Below are 19,756 nucleotides of genomic sequence, written 5' to 3'. Positions count from 1 at the left end.
CCTGGGCTCTCCTGTGTGTCTGCTGGGACACTGCAGTCTGACTCCAGAACTTCTCCTGATATCCTCTGGCAAGGAGGATGCATCCCATATTCTCTAGAGCTGGAAGAGCTCAGTCATGTGCCTGGGATGGCAACTCCAAGAAACCAAAAACCCCACCTTTTGATTCAAAACCCTGGGACAGATGATTATCAGGCTCTCTTCCAGATTTAGTCATGCAGCATAAAACCAGGCCTTAAATCCCACGTGGAAAAGCAAAAGCAGAGTGCATTCCCTGAGGAAGGGCTGCACACAGAGCCCACCCTTCATGCCTGCTGGATCCCTTCTGCTGGGGAACTCCCTTCCCTCTTCCATGGGAAATGTCACCTACTTTGACAAACCCTGTCTTTACAGTCAAGCTGAACACTTTATGTTTTTTCCCTTAGTACTTCAGTGTACATTCTAAGTTTGGGAAGAAAACAAAACAATGGCTTGGGGGAAAGAAAAGAAACCACCACCAGAACACGGGTCAGAGCATCTGCCTGTGTAAACCAGTCCCTGCCTGTGCAAACCAGTACAAGCTTTGCTTTACATCAGCTCCAGCCCACACAGCAGGAGAGCTCAGGGCAGAGCAAGGGGCCACTTTACCTTTGTGAGGCTGAGCTGCAAAAGCTACAGGAGCAAACTCATCCAGGATATCAGCAGCAGGGTTAGAGAGCAGAGAACAGTCAAGCAGAGAGTCTTCCCCAGTGAGAGAGTCTGGATCCAGGTGAGCATCCCAAGGAAGCAATGAACAGGACACAAAGAGTGTTAGGCTCACATTCCCACATTCCCATTCACACACACTTAGAGCAGAGTTTCAATCCAAGCCATTTCTTGTGATGGAAAACATTCCCTTCAGTGAGGGCAGAGGGGCCCAACACCTCTAGAAACATTTCCCACCCCTCTGGGATGCCCTGCCCTCTGAAGCTGAACAGACAAGGAAGTCCCACAGGGACAGGTTCAAGGGGGGGCTGTGTAGGGAGGGGAGAGCTGCAAACCAGACACAAACTGCCTGTTTTCAGAGACCTCTGAGAAGAGCTCAAGTCCATCTGCTGTGAAGAGTGGCCTGCTCAAGGCCTGTAATATGGCGAGGCAGGAACTGGCTGTGGCCATCCTCCCTGGGACAGCAATCAGTCCTGAAGCAGCTCGTGGGAGTGATGCTCCAGCACCTACAGGTCTGTGATGGGGGCTCAGGGAATATGTACCATGGAGTCATGGAATGTCCTGAGCGGGATGGGATCCACAAGGATCATCCAGTCCAACTCCTGTCCATGCACAAACACCCCAACAATCCCACCCCATGCCTTGAGGGCAGTGCCCAAATGCTCCTGGAGCTCTGGCAGCCTTGGTGCTGTGCCCAAACCCTGGGGAGCCTGTTCAGTGCCCAGCCACCCTCTGGGGGAAGAGCCCTTCCCTGAGATCCAACCATTCCTCACAGGCAGACCAGTGACATGGACCTTGGAGGAACCACCCAGAACCCCTCACAGGACACAGGGCAGGCCCAGCTCATGCTGGTGGGCAGAGCAGCGAGAGGGAGACACTTCCATGGGCACAGCCAGTGCTCCCTGGCTGCCAGACACCCCTGGCCCCAGCCCATCCTGCCCCACCAACCTGTTCTGGTGGAGGCGACCGACTCGCTGTGGGACACGAGGCGCTGGGGCAGCGGCGCCTCCAGCCCAGGGATCAGGCTCTCCACTGCCACGTCGGGTTTGCCTTTCCAGGGGGCAAAGCAGGGGAGAAGCCAGAGGTTAGTTTGCAAGGACAGGCAGAAGTAGGAGCTGAGGCAGCAGCTGTCTGAAGCCCTCAGTGACCCTGTAATTTGTGTCAGCACAGGAGGCTGGAGTCCAATGTTAATTTAATCAATTTAATCACGAGGGAAAACTGTAACTCATCCATGTTTGCTGGGGGTGAGTCTTTATTTGAGTTTATTTATTTGTTCTAATTTATGCAAGCCCAATTTGAAACACCCAGAGCACAGAATAGCAGGTTAATAACACCTGCCCTGCAGACAACCAGGAGACCTGTGGCTGGGCAAATATCCACAAGATCCTTGTCCAGGAAAAGGAGAACCCTGACCATGACAGAGTCCCCTTGCAACAGGAGTAACAGGGCATTAAAGTACCTGCTTTGGAGCCCTTAGCATGGTCCCAGTTAAGCCTGTAAAAAGCCAAGATATAGGATCTTTGTTCCCATTTAAGGGGCCAATGGAGCAAGGATTGCAGAGCCGACAGGGAGGTGACAAAGTTTTGGAACCTGACATCTCACTGGAAGGCCCAGTCCCCAGTATCCATCTCACCCATCATGTGGAGACAACAGGAGATGTTTACAAAGGCTGGATGCAAAGATTTGGTTTACAGAAACCCCAAAGGGAGGGGAGAGCCATGGCAGGTACCTGCCACAGCAGCCACATGCAGTGACTGGGTGTCCTCAGGGACCAACAGCAAGGCAACGACCACGTTAAATTAAAGGACAAGGATGCACCCAAAGGCTAGAAGCAGAAATGGTCTAACTGGTCAACCTAAGAGAGATTAATGACCATTTCTGTTTTCACAGCAGTGCGTGTGTCTGTGATTTGCAGGATCATTATCTAAGAGCATTCAGACAACTGCCAAAAATTGCAAAAGGGAGAAGAAGTTTTACTGTTACAGTGACTCATTTCCTTCCTCTCCATTCCAAGCCACAGGTTGCAGCCAGCTGGCCAAGGGACCCCAGCTGGGACCCCAACCCACACCATCAGCTGATGGCAGCCACTGAGCCTGCAATTATTTGGCAAGTAGATGAAAACAGGATTCTGCAACACTCCAGAATCTTAGTCCTGCCTGATGCCTCCTGCATCCAGGCTCACAGCAGCCTAGCATATTATTCCCAGCATTCCCCAGGTCTAGGGAATGCTGTGCTTCCTCCTCCTGCTGCTGAGGGTCCATGGAGAGACAGACCAGCTCAGTGCCTGGGCTGTGCTTGAACACAAAGTCTTGACCAGAAGGGGAGGGATTTTTGGCATCTTCCCCTTCAATCAACAATTAACTTTCTTCTACCAAGAGAACACACAAGGCACAGCTGTGCCACGCTGCTGTGCCAGATCAGTACCCCTGGATTCCAGACACAGACACCAAACCTTCACTCCTCAGGTGTTCACCTCATGGAGAAAAGGCAGATCTGTCTCAGCCCAACCCACAAGTTCCAGCAGCAGCAGGGGCTGGTTTGGGAGCCTGGGGTGCCTGTGGAGTTACCATGCAGGCCAGGCCAGGCCAGGCCAGGCCCAGGGGAGGCCCTGGGTGTGTGGTTACCATTGCCAGCGTCGGCCGTGCTGCCGAAGGGGTCAGCGAGGGGCAGCAGGTCGGGGAGCAGCAGTGCAGGCTCAGGAGATTTGAGTCCCTCAATCAGTTTTTCTGGGTTAAGCAGGAAAAGGAGCAAGGGAGGCAACAGAGAGAAAAAGCAAAAAACAGAAAAAGAAAAGACAACATTAATGAGGTGCTCAGTCCAGGGCTCACATGGCAGCCTCAGGAGCATCTGAACCACACTGGGTGCAAATGGCTCCAGCACAGGATCCCGGGATGGGATGGGCTGGGAGGGACCTTAAAGCTCATCCAGTCCAGTCCCTGCTATGGGCAGGGACACCTTCCACTAGCCCAGGGTGCCCCAGCCTGGCCTTGGACACTTCCAGGGATGGGGCAGCCACAGCTTCTCTGGGCAACCTGTGCCAGGGCCTCCCCACCCTCATTGTAAAAAAATTCTCTCTTTTATCTAATCAAAATCAACCATCCTTCAGTTTAACACCATCATCTCTTGGCCTTTCACAACAGGCCCTGCTGAAAAGTTTGTCCCTCAGTATGAGACACACAGAGGGCAGCTGCTTTCCAGTGGCCAGGTCACCTAAGGCAGGTGAGAAACATCTTCCCCCTCTGGGTGCTGCTTTCCCCAAGGAGCTTAACCTCATACCCAGAACCTTAACATGACCCACTGAAGCCCAAATTTAAACAATTCTCCCCCCTCTCCCCTTCCTATGCTGAGGATTCCTTTGTTAGTCTTCATCTAAAGAGGAGAAACAGCAGAGATGACCAGCTCAGGTGTGAGAGCCACAACTCTGCTCAGGAAGGGAACCTCAGAGCCCTTCAGAGCTAGAGCAAAACCAGAGATGGAGCCCTCAGCACCTGCCCTGGGGTCACAGAGCTGCCCAGTCACCAGGCAGTTACTTCACTCTCAGATTTAAATCAGACAGTCGCTCTCAGCAGCACAACTCCTGAGGTTCCCATTATCCCTCACACAGAGACACTCAGATCACCTGGGCAAAAAGTTAATCTCAGTTATTCATCTGGTGGACGAGTGATTTCTCACTCACTAACCAGGTTTGCAATAACCAGATTAATTACTCAGCTTTCACAAGGGGTGCTGCACAGAACAAGAGGATAAAGAACAATGTCAGGACTTACTAGAAGTAATCACCTGCAGTAGAACAGCTCTGATAACATTTGCTCCACATGGACAAATCTGGCCATTTCAACTTGTTGAAATTACTCCCATTTATAATCTAACATTAGAAAGTTACAAAACTGTTACATGTATATTTTAATTTTTGAGTTCAAAGACTGGTGTAATTATTTATTATCCAAAGAAAACATGCTCACAACTGCACAAAAGCACAGGAATCCTGCTCTATAAAAGACTTACCATGCTGAGAACACCAAAGGAAAGCTGAAGTTCCACCATTATATATATGGTAATAATACCCATGGTTTTTATTGCCCTATAGAAATAATAAAATAACCTGGAGGCTTTGGAACTGCTTATTTAAAGCAGGAAAAATTCTACTCCCCATGAAAACCTTCACAAGCCAACACACTAAAGCAACCAGGAGGGGAGGGAAACCTAAAAATCAGCCCAAGAGGCAGCTGTTGGATCATGAAAGGCCTGAAAAAGGTCAGGTGAAAGGAAAAGCCTGATGGGAACAGCAGCCTTAATGTGTCTGAACCCCTCCCACCTCTGTGAGGAACACTCCATTTTAAAAGGTGGAGTTGCCAAACAAAGTCCCTCCAAGTGCAGAGGAACCATCCCTGCCTTCTGTGGCACCAAGAGGGGCTTTTCCCTGGGATGAGGGGAGAGGCTTGGGAGCAGGGGCTTGGCAACAGGGAGGTGTTAATGCTGTCCAAGGGGGGCCAGGAAGGGTGGAATGGTCACGGTGTGCTGGGAAAACAACCCGGGAAGGAGCCGGGGGGACAGGGGAAAGGCACAGCCCAGCTCAGAGCAGACTCTGCCCAAGGCTGTCAGTGCCCAGCTCCTCCCAGGGCACTGCACCAACCTGCATCTTCAAACCCACACAGCCAGCACTCATTCCTTCCTCATCCCATTCCCAAGGGTCCTGCTCCTGGAATTCTCCCTCCTCCCCCTCCCCTCTCAGCAGTGTCCTCCTGTCTCACAGCACAGACTGTCCCTGTGGCACAGTGGCACTGCCCCTGGGCAGGCACTGGAGCTGCCTGGTGAGCTCAGCCACGCTTCTGAACCCCACACAGATCACAAGAACAAATATGCTCTTCTCCCTACAGGTTCACCTTCCCTCCTGTCCCCCAGGCCCAGCTGGTTTCAAGCAAAGCTTTAGGTTGTCAGTGGTTCTTTGTCTGATTTTGTTACTTGTCTCACAAGATCTCCTTCCCTGCTTCCTGCACTGCTGGTGCTGAGCTGTCCATGCTGCTTCAGGCAGCCACTGCAGCCCTCAGTGCACAATTAAAAGGAACTTTTATCCCTTTTGAGTGAGGCTGAGGAGTCCAACAAAAACAAGAAGGTGGCAGGAGAGATGGGAAAGGAGGTAAAGTAACAAAAACCAAGTGCCTCAGCCTATCTTGAGGCCCAGCAGTTCATTCCCTGGTTTCTGGGCTGTGTTGCATCTTGTACTAACCTGTAGGAGTAAGAGATGAAGTAAAGGAACATTTTTGTTAAGTGGTGTGAACTTCACCTTCAACAAGGAGCAAAGGAAAGGTTAGAGAATTCCCAGTGAAATCCATCTATGTTAATCAGCAGGAATTCCTTCTCCACAGGAGTGAGGGCTGCTCTCCTCAGCACAACATGCTTATAAAGAACACCCTTGCTGCTAAAGCAAGCTTTTCTGAACCCACAGCAGATGCCCAAGCCCAGGAACACCTCGTGCCTCTGCAGTGCCAAACAAGCCCAGCTCCAGCTCTGCTTCCCCACAGCTCCAGCACGGGAGGGATCTCCTGCTCCTTCCCTGGGCACAAACACAGGCAGCTGCAGTTTAACCACAGCCAGACCTGGAAGGAAAACCAATCCCTTGTGACAATGAACTGCAGTTTGGGTCCTGCCACCCAGGGAATTCCCTTTAGTTTCCAAGGGAAAAGCTGCTCCACCTGCACATGGAGTCCTGGCTGAGATAGGGAGAAGCCAGCAGGGACCAGAGTGAGCAAAGAGAGAAAACTGGGATAATTACTCTCATTCCTGTGACCTGTGCAAAGACAGCAGTGCCAGTCACATGTGCACAAAGTGCCCACCAGCTGCAGAACAGACTCCATGGGCAGAGCCCCAGCACGGGGCACATTCCTGCCTTGGCAGAGATGTGGGTGACAGCCTGGGCAGGGACTGCTCTGGAACATCCCCTCCCTCCTGCCATCCTCACACCCCTTCTGCTGGGGGAACCAGCACTCCTGGGGGGAAAACCAGCACTGCTACTGGGGGAAAAGAAACCAAGAGAGATGTTCTGCCACTACCAGCCCCAGTTTCTGGTGACTCCTCAGGTGTGTGGGCACAACCCCAGGCTGGTTTTAGGAGAGGTCACGATGGCAAAGATGCAGCAAACAGCAATGGAACAAAAAATAAGAGTAACTCCCTCGATGCTGCAGTTTCAGGGCTCATCACAACCAGTTCTGTGCATGGATGAAGCTCAGAGTGGAGGGTGACAGGACAACACCATCTGTATCAATCACCATGCAGGGAAACTCGGGGGTTTGGAGTATCACAGGTGCCTCTGCCTCAAATCCAAGAGACAAATGCAGATCATTCCCATGCAGACACACGAACAAGCCCGAGGATAAACAAGGTTAAGACAATGTAACCCCACACAAAGGTGTTCGATCTCATACAGCTCCTGGAGAGCTCCCAGGATAGGCTTTCATCAGACTCCAGCTGGGAAAGGTGAGCTTTAATCTACAACTGTGCTCCCACATGGAGCTGCCTCTTGGAGACATCCTCAGTCAGCCTCTCAAAAACCTGCCAGATGCTTCCCAGGTCACAGGAACTGACCTTGTCCCAGGTTCAGGAGAAGCTGGCCAGGGGTGTTTCCTTTGCTGTTGGATTTTCTGCCGTGCCCATTTCCAGCCCTGCCAGGGCTGTGCAGCCCCAGTGAGGAGCAGGGCTGGGCAAGCAGGGCATCAGCAAGCCTTGAGAAGGTGTCTGAGCTTAGAAGCACACAGGGGGATTAGAAAGTGCCCCATCAACCCTCTCCAGAGGTAAAGCCCAGCCACACACCACAGGCTTTGGATGAATATTTCACGTTCTTCCCAAGTTCCATGCTCCTCACAGTAAGAAGTGCCAGATTGTTTCCTGTCAGAGTAAGGAGAACTCTCTGCAGACAAAGCAAAGCAAGATCTTACAGCTAAGGGGGTGTGGAGGACCCCCAAATGCCTCATGCTGGTGGCTTCAGAGACTGGAAAATTAAATCACTTCCTCCAGGAATGAAAGCAAGAGCCTTTCCTTTGATTTGTACCAACATAAGAAGGAAATGAAGCCACTGAATTAACTATGGATTCGTATCTTGGAACAAGCAAACATGTTCAAATGCCATGCAGTGGTTGAGAAGCACAGCTTTGGACTATCCACTGAGAAAATGCTGCCCTGTGTCTTCAGATCCCTGTTCTACCACATGCACAGGTCTGACTGAGGGTCACCATCAGTCAGTTTGCACAGACTTTGCATCTGCAACACCACCACTCCAGACTCTCCACCGACATGCTGCAGTTATTGGGGGCCACACACCCCTGAAGCAACAAAGAAAATGCAAAAAGCACCTTAAGAAGGACTAGAGTTAGGAAAAAATATAAATCAAGAGAAGAGGGAGGCAAATGGGCTTTTAGTCAGAGCAGGCTATTAGAGAGAAAAAAGATTCCTGAGAAACTTGCAAGTTAAAAAGGGAAGGGAGGCAAAAATGTGCCCCGAGCTGAGAACACACTGAACAAGATGCACGATCTCCAAGGCAAGGAGGGGCAGCAGCACCACACACAGCAAGGCTGTTACTCACTGCAGGACTGGAGGGAGAGCAAAGGGAAAGACAACTCAAGAGAGGACACAGCAGAGTCCTTTTCTTCGGGTGGCAACTGGGAAAGAAAGACAAGGTTGTAAAACTGCTGCTGGGTGAGCTGTGCTGGGAGCAGGAGGGCAATCACCCTGTGGGCAGGGATCAGGCACTGGGGACGTTTCTGCCTCCTGACTGAGCCAGTGCTGCAGATTAGAGGAGGCCCTGAATGTTATTCAGCAACAGAGGACTTGGGCTGACCAAGGAAGGCACTGGAGTTTAATTTTCCTAACGGGCTTGCTGTGAAATGGGATTGTTTCTTACAGAGCACAAACAGGAAGAGAAGCTGGATAAAGGCAACTGGAATGCTCCAAATACACAGGACTTTGTAAACACCATGGAGGATAACTGGACAACATTTAACAGTGGCTCCTTAAGAAATCAAAATTGAGTAATTTTAGTTTCACACTCAGGATCTCAAATATTTATAAAATAATAAATTATACCCCCTCAGATCAAGCTCAAAGCCCTGGCAGAACAACACTAGATGCTGTTTACACCCATTTAGTTGTGATTCCCAAGGTCTGTTGGCCCCAAATCACCACAACACCATATTGTCCTCTCAGTTAATGCAGCAATTAATCCATCAAGTTCCCAGATGAGTAGCTGCCCTTTTGCATCTTCCCAACTCAAGATGCAAACTCAGATCATTAGTACACACCAATATGTGGCTGTGCATGTCTGTAATTACTTTATCTCAGTGTGTCATCTTGGGACAAATAAATTCTCATTGGAAATACAGTTTTTGTTACAGTTGCTGTGAACACTCTGACATAGATGGGCACACAGTTATCAGAATTTATGGGCCTGGGGCCGAGTTATGCTGATTAAAAACATCTCATCAAGTATTTTGTGCCACGAAATAAAAGACCCTCCTGCATCAGTAACAGTGGCCCTGTCCCAGCAGCTGAACTCGTGTGTTTTGACAAGGCTGTCGGTGCTTTCAGTCCCAGCTTGTACTTCCAGGTGCCACAAACTGCCACTTCCAGCACCCTCATCTCAACACCTCACAATTCTGTCCCACTTCCAGCTCTTCAACCACTGCAAAAGCCTGACCCTCCCCCTCAGCTCCCTGTGCTGCCCTGGGACAAAGCTGGGGCCCAGCTCCTGAAGGCCACACCTTCAAACCAGTGAGAAGAGTCATTTCTTTGCTTAAACTCTGCTTTTTGAAGCCAATTCCATTTTGAGCAGGAATGGTTACCAGGGCCCCACAATGCTGACCAAATCTCTAGATCAGGCCAGGGGAGTGGGCATGTTTTGTCTGGAGGTTGCACTGCAGGACATCTATTTCCTTACCCTGGTGAGCATCCTCAGGGTAACGTGGAAACACACCAGTCCATGAGCATTTGTAAGGAATAAGAAGGCAAACATCATCCCTAAAGTGCTGTTTAAAGGCTTTGGAGAACCCCAGCGTGACACTAAGCAACAGTGTTTGCCTTTCCATGAAAACCAAGAGTTCAGTGTGTGCCCAGCTGGCACAGACTCCTTCCCTGGCCTGGGCATCCTCCCCCAGCTATCCCTGCATGAGCTGTGCTGGATGTGGAATTCCTCTCAGCTTGTATTTTTTAAGGGCAAGACAATGTGGCAGAGGCTGGTTGGTGCTGCTGCTCCTCAAACAAGTCAGTCCCTCCACCACAGACATGTCTGTCTCTCAGCTGCAGCTGATGCTGAATTACTGCAGGGAGGAAAGGGTTGTGTGAATTCACAAAGAATGATCAAAGCTCTGTTAAAAAAGGGGTAAAAAAGATTGACTCCTGGTGCCACAGTGGCATTGAACTCAGTACTGACACGGAGTTTATCTGGAAATAAGACAAGGAGGAGATGCCCCTTCCACCCCAAACCAACCAACCCCAAACAACTGAAAGGGACATTTTTGGCAGTATCTCAGAGGGCATTTCCCTGGGCCCAGCCAGCACTTATCAAAATCTTGATGTGAGCAGATGCTTCTGAAGTCAAAAGGATGTGTGTGAAACCTCGTCTAATGGATGGCTGACGTGGGTAACCACATCAGGACAGCATTTAACACTCCAACTGCAGTGGGAAATAAGGGACATGGGCCAGAGCAGCAGCACCAGGGGCTCTGGGTCAAACCTCTCAGTCAAAGCTCTGCAAAGCAGGTTTAGAAATCCCAGACTTGGGATCACAGCGAAACCTCAAGGACAGAGACTCGTCCTGAACTGAGTTTAATTTCAGGTGCATAACTCAGTTTAATTCCTCCAGAACACCTTGTGCAAAGAGCAGCCCCCTGAGCTCCCAGGAGCTCAATTCCTGGGCACAGACACTCAGTGGCCCCACGCAGAGTCACCACTGATCAACACTCCATTAGGATTAGTCAGTGCTGACTCCAGCAATAAGCTCATTAAGAACAACTTGGCTCATTTTCCTGCACATACACAAGGAAAAATGTTTTCAGCATGAATATTTAATTCCTCCTTATTTTAACAGATGTTTTGCCATATTTTCACATCCCCCTTGCCAGCTCCTCTCACTAGTTACAATTCCATTAAGAATTGCAGCCAGTCCACGCTGGAGGAGGAGGAACACACTGAAAACCATCCCACTGCCCCCTGATGACATCTGTCCTTCTGAGCATGCAGAGGAAGGGGAAAAGCCCAGGACGGCTCTGGCCAACACCCAAGTGATGCCACCCACACCTCCAGGTGCCACAGGGAGCAGGGCTGTGCTTTAGGCAGAAAAAGCAGCCGAGCCTTAGCCAGTCCTTCAGCTGCTGCAGGTCTGGAGGGCAGAGAACTACCAGAACTGGCTCTGTGTGACAAACAGGGAAAACACCCAATAAAACCTCACCTGGGTACTGAAAGCCCTCCTCAACAACACTGCCCTTGCCAGCACAGGGTGAGGGCTCGCACTGGAACTTCTGCAAGGGCTGTGCATCCTCCCAGCTTATAAAGACTAAGGTAAAATGTTTTCAAAGCAAGGACATTCACTATTATCAAGGTTTTCTCAGGAATAAAAATACTCCAAATGAAAGGAAATATTCAGTAAGCATTCCAAGAAATTCAGCTGCTCCTGCAAAGAACTGAGGCAGCTTGGTGAGGTGCAACTGGAGATGTTGTGCAACTGGAGGTGAGGTGCAACTGGGAGACTGGAGTCACTCCCAGCTCTGCTGACTCACAGGGCACCACTAAAACTCCTGTTCACCTGCAGTCAGCACACCCCTCTCTGTGCTGGGGGATGGTTCTGCACAGGTAACACAGAAGAACAAAGACGACTGTCCTACGTGACAGACACAGACTCAAAACCTGAGTCCAATCCCAGGATTTTTATCTTTTCTGTTGAATTTACAAGTGCAGGCAAAACCCTCTTGGTTTTGAAAGCTAAGGGTAAGTCCACAGATCTGGCCCTTGAAAACACTTATGAGCTCCTGGCCTCAAGTTTTATGTTAAAAGGTGAAAAATAAACGAGAGATGCCTTGGCAGGAACCTGCAGGAAGCCAACACAGCCACATCTCCTGCGTCCCCTTGGCCCCAGGGAAGGGGATCCACTGAGCTCAACGGGACCAGGCACGGGGAGAGCAGCAAGAGAGCACAAGCACAACCAGGCAGGGCCAGCCCTGTGGGCTGAGCAGCCTGGCACCACAGGAACTGCACCAACTGCTGCTCTGATGAGCTGCCCCCCAAGGGCAGGGCTGGCAGGCAACTCCTCCACAGGGTTCCTCTGCCACAGAGAATTCCAGAGCTCCCCCAGCTGGAGCTCACCTGCTGCTCCCTGGGGCTGTGCTCTGTGGAAATGCAACAGGCAGCAAGGAAAACGTCCTGGGGTGCAACTGTGAGAGCTGGGAATGATGCTGGCAGGGAATTACACGGTCTGGGTGACAGATTTCAACCAGAAAAAACAACACTTCCAATAGCATTTGAGGGGGGAAGGAAAACGTGCAGTCAGGTGCCTCCCGTGGGCTCTTTTCAAGTCACAGCTGGGCAGGTCACTCCTGGCACGTGCCCATACAGGGGACAAAGCCTCCAAGTTCCTTCTACCCTCAAACTGCAGCATTTATGTAAAATCCCTTTTGGACCAAACCACACTCCTCGTGCTCTTTGAGCATCCACCAGAAGGAAGCAAGTTCCTCAGACTTATGGACAAAAAGGGATTTATTTTTCTCCTGAAATTGCTCAGCTCTCCATGGAGAGATGCCACCTTCACAAGCATGTTTTGAAGTTTGGGTCCTCTACTGTCACAGCCCCAGTGATCCACAGCCTGGGCTAAGGACAAGGGTGGGAGCTGCCACGAGCACTTGTCTGGGGCTCACTGACAAGGGACCTGTCACATACAGTCACTGGAGGGCTTAGAGAGACTCCAAGATAAAAACATTCCCATTTTCCAAATCCCACCGATTTGCAAATAAGCTCCTAAGCACTTACATAATCTTGTGCTAAAAAGTGTTGGCTGCTGCAGGCAGAAATGTGCACAGAGGAAAGACAGAAGCAGCACTGCAAAGGAAATGGAAATAGCACCAACTGCACCAGAAAACTTTGCCAAATCAGAAAAGGTCACATGTAACTTGTGCTTCACATGATGCACAGATTGGCAGCAGAACGTGGAAGCCAAAGAAACACGGACTCTTCCAGGAAAGAAGGATTAACAACAATAAAACCTACAATTTCAAAGCTGGAGACCAATTTGAAAAGAGCTTAGGTCAGAGGAGGTGATTAATTACCTGGTGGTTATTTTTCACAGAATCATGGAATGGTTTGGGTTGGAAGGGATTGTAAAGCTCATCCCGTCCCACCCCCTGCTATGGGCAGGGACACCTTCCCCTATCCCAGATTGCTCCAAGCCCTGTCCAACCTGGCCTTGGACACTTCCAGGGATGGGGCAGCCACAGCTTCTCTGGGCAACCTGTGCCAGGCCCTCCCCATCCTCAGAAGGAGGAATTCCTTCCCAATATCTCATCTAACCCTGCCCTCTGGCAGTGGGAAGCCATTCCCCCTTGTCCTGTCACTCCAGGCCCTTGACCCAGGTTCCTCTCCAGCTCTCTTGGAGCTCCTTTAGGCCCTGGAAGGGGCTCTCAGGTCTCCCCAGAGCCTTCTCTCCTCTTCCCCCAGCTCTCAGTTTTTCCTCCTAGGAGAGGTGCTCCAGCCTTTGAATACTGAACTTTTAAAGACAGCAACACTGCTGGCATCAGGAACAAGGAGAAAACCCTGGGGTCTGCCAGGAAAACCAAGCACACACATCAGCACTGCCCCCAGCTCAGCTGAGCCTGTCAGTGCCCAGCCCCACTGGCTGAGCCCAGGATCTCAGGGTGCCTGGAAACAGAACCAGAACATTAGGAGGACAAAACCAAGCCCAAGACTCTGCCCCCCTCCACAAACTCTGCTCTGTTACCTGGCGTGTCGGATAACGGGAGAGGAATGAAAGGATCAGGCACAGTCAGAAGAGGAGGGCTAGAGTCCAAACTCAGAATGTCTTTTGTTTTTTCAGCTGGGAGAGAAAAGGAAGAGAAAAGGCAGAGTGAAACAGAGAAGAGGAAAGCAGAAGGCATCGAGCAGCCTCAGCACAGGCACAGTTCAGTGTCAGAGCCCAACAACAGCCTGACAGAACAACACACACACACTCAAATCCAGTTTATGTTGCCAGTGAAAAGACTAAAAAACCAAATAACAAAACCAAACAGCTATTACCATGTAGCTCTCCAACACACTTTAACCAACAGATCTCAAAACACTCCCTGGCAGGGAAGGCCTGTTATCTCCCTTCACAGCAGCACAAAAGGTGAAAAGCCTCAGCAGAGGATACACAGCTCACGTCAGGCCTCTGTGTCTGGAATAAAAGATGCAGTATCTTGTACCAGACAGGCCTGGAGAGACTCCTGTGTTTGAGGAAAGAAAGAGGAGGGCTGGAAGGGTCCAGCCCAGCACCAAGGTTTCCAAGACACCTTCCTGTACAAAGCCCAGAACAGGAGAGTCGAGGGCACATTTCAAAGTCAGCCACTGAAAGAACTGAATACAGAACAGCAACCGGAAAGCCCAGAACGTGCAGATGCTCCTCAGGCTTTCAGAAGGTACATTACAGCTGGGTCTGGGGCTGCTGCTGCTCAACACCCCTCCACAAAGGCTGATGGAACACCATAAATTGCTCACAGCTGGACAAACGCAGAAAGCAACTCCCCAGAGCACTCCTGTTCCATGGACTTAACTCCTTAACTCTCAGGTAAGAGCCAACAGTACCAAGCTCAGTTACAAGCTCCTCTGAAGCTCCTTTTATAAACAGAACTAAGTGTAAATGGATCTGTCACTTCTTGCCCCACAAAGGACTCTTCAGTCTCTTCCCAGACTTCTCTCACCAAGGGCTGTTTTGCTCTCATGGGGAGGCATCAAACAGCTGCCTTTGTCACCAGTAACAAGGGCTGCCCAAGGCAGGGAGAGGATCACTGGCATTTGGAGCTCCTGAAGCAGCTTTCCAACACTGTGCTTGGCAGGTCTGGGCTGCACTCAGTGAGAGCTGATGCTGAACAACTACAAACAAGCAGCACTCACTGAGGTTTTTGGGCTACTCAGGGCAAAACCTTGGGACCCAAGGACCAAAGGAGACCCCAGACAAGGTCCCACGTGCAGAGGCCTCTGCAGAGCAACCCCTCAGACCAGCCAAGGACTCGGGGCCTCTGGACCCACACAGCACAGCCAGTGCAGAACTCACTGCCTTCATCATTTCACATGTCAATTATGAGACTGTGCTGTCCTCTGAGGACCTTCCCTGCTCACTCATCCCTGCCAGCCTCCTTCTGCAGCAGAGACATTCCTATCCCTGCTCCTCTCCTCCTTCCAACAGCCCGACAGCTCCAGCGTTTCCGACCAACATCTCCGAGGCCAATTCCCTCAGTGCACAAAACATGTTTTACCTCTAATTATGAGCTCCATGGAACTCCAACACACTAAGGAGCTTTCTTGTGAACTTAACGGGCTTGTGAACTTAAGTTTCCTGCCTCACCTCTGCCTAAAGACAGTGCCTCCTGCCTCTGCCACCCAACTGTGACAAGGACACACACTCTTCTACCTTCCCTTTCTACTGCAGTGCCAACCTATTCCCTACAGCTCTTGGTGCCAAGGCCCAGCTCAGTTGATATCAGTTTTACTTCCCTTTCAAAGAGATCATGACCAAGAGCTGCTGTTTTCCTGCAGTTCACGTTCACACACTCACCTGACCCGGCGGTGAAGGAGGAGCCCCCGAACGCGTCTGCCTGGGCTGCAGACGAAGCCGGCTGGAAACCTGGAATCAGGTTCTCTGTGGAACTGCCCACCTTTTCTGGAGCTTTCCCTGAAATGCCAGACACTGAGTTAGGGGAAAAACTTCCATTCTGAAAGCAGGCTGCTTATCTATATTGGTTAGGACACTATTTCAGTGTGTGACTTAAGCCCCTTCCTGCAAATTCCAACTTGCAGATGAAGCAAAGTTTAAGCTACAGCTTCTACAGACAACTGAGCAGGGCCAGTGTAAAAGCAGTGATACCTCTGCCTTTGAGGTACCACTGAACTGCTGAGCAAACAGAAGGGAAGTGGGAAGGATTTAGCTCAGAGGATCACAGTAATAAGGAGCACCTAAGGAACACCAGACCAAAGCATCACCGTTCCATGCCACATTCCCTTCCCAGAGCAGGCAGATGTTAAACCATCCCCACGGACCTACCATCACCCAGCTTTGCAAAGTCCTTGTTCAGCAGCTCCTCAGCTGTGAGCTTGGAGAAGTTATCATCATCAAATGGGTTCCATGTGGACACGTCGGGCGGGTTGTAGACATTCTGCTGAGAGGTCCTTGGGGAGCCCGAGGGCGTGGTGGAAGCAGATCTGGATGTGATCACCCCAACCAAACAAGTCATTAATAACCCATCTGAAATCCTCTGGCCAGCACTACCAGCTGCTCCAAGCTACTGCATTGTAATTACTTCCTAACTGAAACACTCAGCACTTGCATGCCCAGAAATCCTGGAACAGTTCAGCCCGAGCTGCTCCTCAGCTGGATGAGCATCCTGGTCTCAGGGGTTAAAACAAGCATCCCCTTAGAAACAATCACCTGCAGTGCTCAGGTGAAGGTTTCTTGCCTGCAGATACTACAAAAGTGAGCTGGCAAGTACTTCTGGGGAATTACAGAATCATTAAGGTTGGAAAAGACCTCCAGGATCATCAAGTCCAACCCCCAGGAAGCACTGATGCCAAGCAGGAAGCGCAAGGAATGCACAGGGCTACTGGTGAACAGCTGAAATGACACTGGCTCTTGTGATCCACGGCAAGGCCCTGGGCTTTGGGAGGGTGTGGAACCCCCCAGAAGAACTCCTTGGCAAGTTTTTCAGCAACGTTCTGCCAAGCCCTGAACTGTTTTCTTGGGAAGGCAAAGACTCGTTCAGCCCTCAGAGGTTCGTGCCCGCCTCCATCTCAGAGGCCTCAGAGGCAACCAGAGGTTCCCCAGCCCCCTCCCTGCCCTCTGAGGCCACATCCCCAGCACCTACTTGGACTTGTTGAGGCTGGCCTCGGCGGCCGCTGCCTGCAGGAGCTGGGTGGACTTGCTGGCGGGGACGCCGAACACGGCGCTGTGGGTGACGTCGCTGAGGATGCGGCGGTGCCCCGCGCGCTGCGCCTTGGGCGACGACGGCGGGGTCAGGGAGCCCGGCTTCTGCCCCTGGGCCGTGGGAGACGGGCTGCTCTGAGCCTGCTGCTGCTGCCTCAGCTGCGCCTGGGCCTGCGGAGAGAGCAGAGCAGAGCGGCCTCGCTGGGGAGCTGCAGCCTCGAGGGGAAAGCAGGGCCGTGCTGGAGGACCCGACCTTGGAGTCACGGGCTGGGGACAGGCTGGAGGGGACAAACAGACACGCAGGAGAGTCGTGGCAGGGGGGATTTGCCGCTTTGCAGCCTTTCAGGATTACCACAGTTCCACAGGCAGAGACTTTCTCCCCTTGCTGTGGTGCAGCTCTGGAGGCAAAGCCTCCATCAGCATCTGTTAAAGGCTGGCTGGGCTCAAACTCGCTCACAGGCAAAAGGGCAGAGATCCAGAGCAGAGGTAAAACAAGAAATCAGACCACAGCGCACAAGAGTCTTGTCATGGGGACACAGGGAATGGGGATTTGGTGAAGGGCAGCACTGCCTTCAGCAGGTAACGTGTGACTGGGACCAAATCCCTAAGGAGCGAAGATTTGTGCAGAAATCTTGTGCAAAAAACTTTCTCTTAAGGGGAAGGAAAAAAAAAAGAAAACAAAAGACCACAGGAGCACCATTTATCATTAAAATCTGGAGGAGAAAACCAGGCATGTTTGGTTTAGGTGTGAGCCAAGACAGCCCAGCTACAAACCCCTTGGAAACTGAAAGGGGTTTCCTCACATTGATCTTATTTTTCCATTGCCTCAGTCTTGTGTTACACTCACAAACCCATAAATACTTCAAATATGGTTTTGTAGTGATAAACAACAGCATCGCTTCTGATTGTGTGGTTTTTCAGTCTGTCTGTCAGTGAGGTAATCATGGTTGGATTTAAAGAAGGAAAACTGGAATGCAAGGAGCAGCAAGCTGTGCATGTCACCTCCCCTGCCTGGCTCCCTGTTCCCAGGCCATTTCCAACCAAGATGAAGCACTTGGAAAGACCTAAGAGGGCAACAGGAAAGAGTTACACCCCCAGGGTGGTGCTGAACCTCAGTGGGACAAGGCAAACAATGGTGAGCTGTCCTGCTTTTCCTTTGCATTTCTGGCAGACCCACTCCCTGACCTGCCTCTCCTAGTCACCCACCTCATCCCACTATGTAGGTCACTGCAGAACAGGACATTTGTTGCTGAGAGATAAAAAGGCATCACTGAAATCACCACAGAAGTGAAGGCAGAGTTTATTAAGCTGAAATCACCCAACGTGAAAAGGTTTTGACAGGTCCTGGGTTGGTATCTTCTGCTCAGAGACTCTGCTCTGCAGAGACCAGGCCTCACTATCATTTTTCAAATGAGCCAACCACTGTTTTTCCCTCCTGACTGCAGGAGTGGAAGTGTCCAGATGTGTCCATTCTGATCAGCCTACCAGGGGAACAAGGCTCATTTTCAAGCCAGCTGATTTAATAAAATTAAGGCTGTTTTTGTGCTAGCAAATCACAGCAAAGCTCCTGATTCAATGCTCCATTTCAGGCACTTCTGCTCTAAAAGGAACAGGGTAATAATGGGCCTCACTCAAAACCTGTCTGCACATGCTAAAAATCTCCCACCAACTTCAATAAACTGACCTGCCCTGGGTCATTCAGCAGAACAGGAACAAGAGCAGGAACACAACAGCTCCAAGTGTCCCCAACCCACAGCACCAGCTTAGAGCTGAAAATGCAACAGCAAGGGGGGGACACGGCAGAGCCCTGAGGCACATCAGGGAGCAGAGCAAACTGCTCCCCCAGCACTGCCCAGGTCAGGGCTGATGGAGCTGATTAGTCAAATGAATTCCTGGTGTCACTTCAAAGGAACCACTGGAGAGATGAATTCACTGGCAACTCACGAACAGCAAGCACAGAGTGACCCTCAGCCTGGACTCCAACAGTGTGGAACAGAGTCATGGAATAGTTTGGGCTGGAAAAGACCTTAAAGATCATCTTGTTCCAACTCCCTGCCACAGGTAGGGATGCCACTCACTAGCCCAGGTTGCTCCAAGCCCTGTCCAGCCTGGCCCTGAGCACTTCCAGGGATAAGTACCCAAAGCAGGTTGTTATCAGATACTGTTTGTTGTACCCCTGCAGCCTGGCACAGCACAGTAACAGGGCTGCTCCCTCCTGCCTGCTGGCCATGCTTTCCTCCCAACACACCCCTAGAGTTAGGGACACTCCTCTGAGCTCCCCAGAGCAGGAAGAGCAGATCAGATTGCACAGGAATGGAAACAAAAGGCACAGGTTCCCCCCACAATCCCTGCAGAGCACTTTGGCTCCAGGCTCCTGCCCCTCCCTGTGGACAGCTGCTGGTTCCTCCTGCACAAGGCCATATTTTCCATCAAGTAAAGAGCATTTATTTTAGATGCACTTTCAGATGATTAGTAAAGTGGATGATTGATCTATTTATTTTTAGATACGGTGCTTTCAAAAGTCTCCTTTGAAAGGTCTCCTTCCCATAGCATTCATTAAAAAGTTATCCCAATGCTGGAAACAGCCAGGAAGCTGTTTTGTGCCTTCCTCTGAACACCAGACAGAACTTTTCCAAACAAGGAGTTACCTAAAGTAGTTCTGGTGCCTGGTGCCCATCCTGATGTGTTAAGTGCAACTAATTTTTAAGACAGTTTCTCACATGCCTTCTGTGGCAACGTGACAGGGGAGGGATGGAGAGAAGCTGCATTAAGCAGTCACTTAGATCTTCTCATTTGCTTTTACTCATCCATTACTCATCTTCTTTCTGTGGACCCAGAGCACAACTCTGGAGTCCAGCATCCCACTGGAAAGAGAAATCCAAGCAACTGCACATCTCTGAGGCAGCAAGGTCAGTGCTGACACGAGGGACT

At 50.8% G+C, this 19,756-nt stretch overlaps 1 protein-coding gene across 7 annotated transcripts in view; it reads right to left on the bottom strand.

Moving 5' to 3' along the window:
• The window catches only part of AAK1 (AP2 associated kinase 1), an 80,877-nt gene that overhangs the window by 15,815 nt on the left and 45,306 nt on the right, over positions 1 to 19,756 (bottom strand). For 2 of the 7 annotated variants that reach the window (XM_032712617.1, XM_032712623.1), the window contains exons 14-20: positions 16,767 to 16,996; positions 15,950 to 16,107; positions 15,464 to 15,580; positions 13,652 to 13,747; positions 3,306 to 3,407; positions 1,630 to 1,731; positions 625 to 735 (exon numbers count right to left, since the gene is read on the bottom strand). In XM_032712617.1, coding sequence (XP_032568508.1) covers positions 625 to 735; positions 1,630 to 1,731; positions 3,306 to 3,407; positions 13,652 to 13,747; positions 15,464 to 15,580; positions 15,950 to 16,107; positions 16,767 to 16,996 — 916 coding nt within the window. The remainder of the gene's footprint in view (positions 1 to 624; positions 736 to 1,629; positions 1,732 to 3,305; positions 3,408 to 13,651; positions 13,748 to 15,463; positions 15,581 to 15,949; positions 16,108 to 16,766; positions 16,997 to 19,756) is intronic. The other 5 variants (XM_032712621.1, XM_032712624.1, XM_032712619.1 and 2 more) reach the window with 4 other exon arrangements.

Source organism: Chiroxiphia lanceolata, chromosome 28 (assembly GCF_009829145.1).
Source record: "Chiroxiphia lanceolata isolate bChiLan1 chromosome 28, bChiLan1.pri, whole genome shotgun sequence".
Classification (NCBI taxonomy): Eukaryota; Metazoa; Chordata; class Aves; order Passeriformes; family Pipridae; genus Chiroxiphia; species Chiroxiphia lanceolata.
This window is presented reverse-complemented; position numbering and strand designations above follow the sequence as displayed.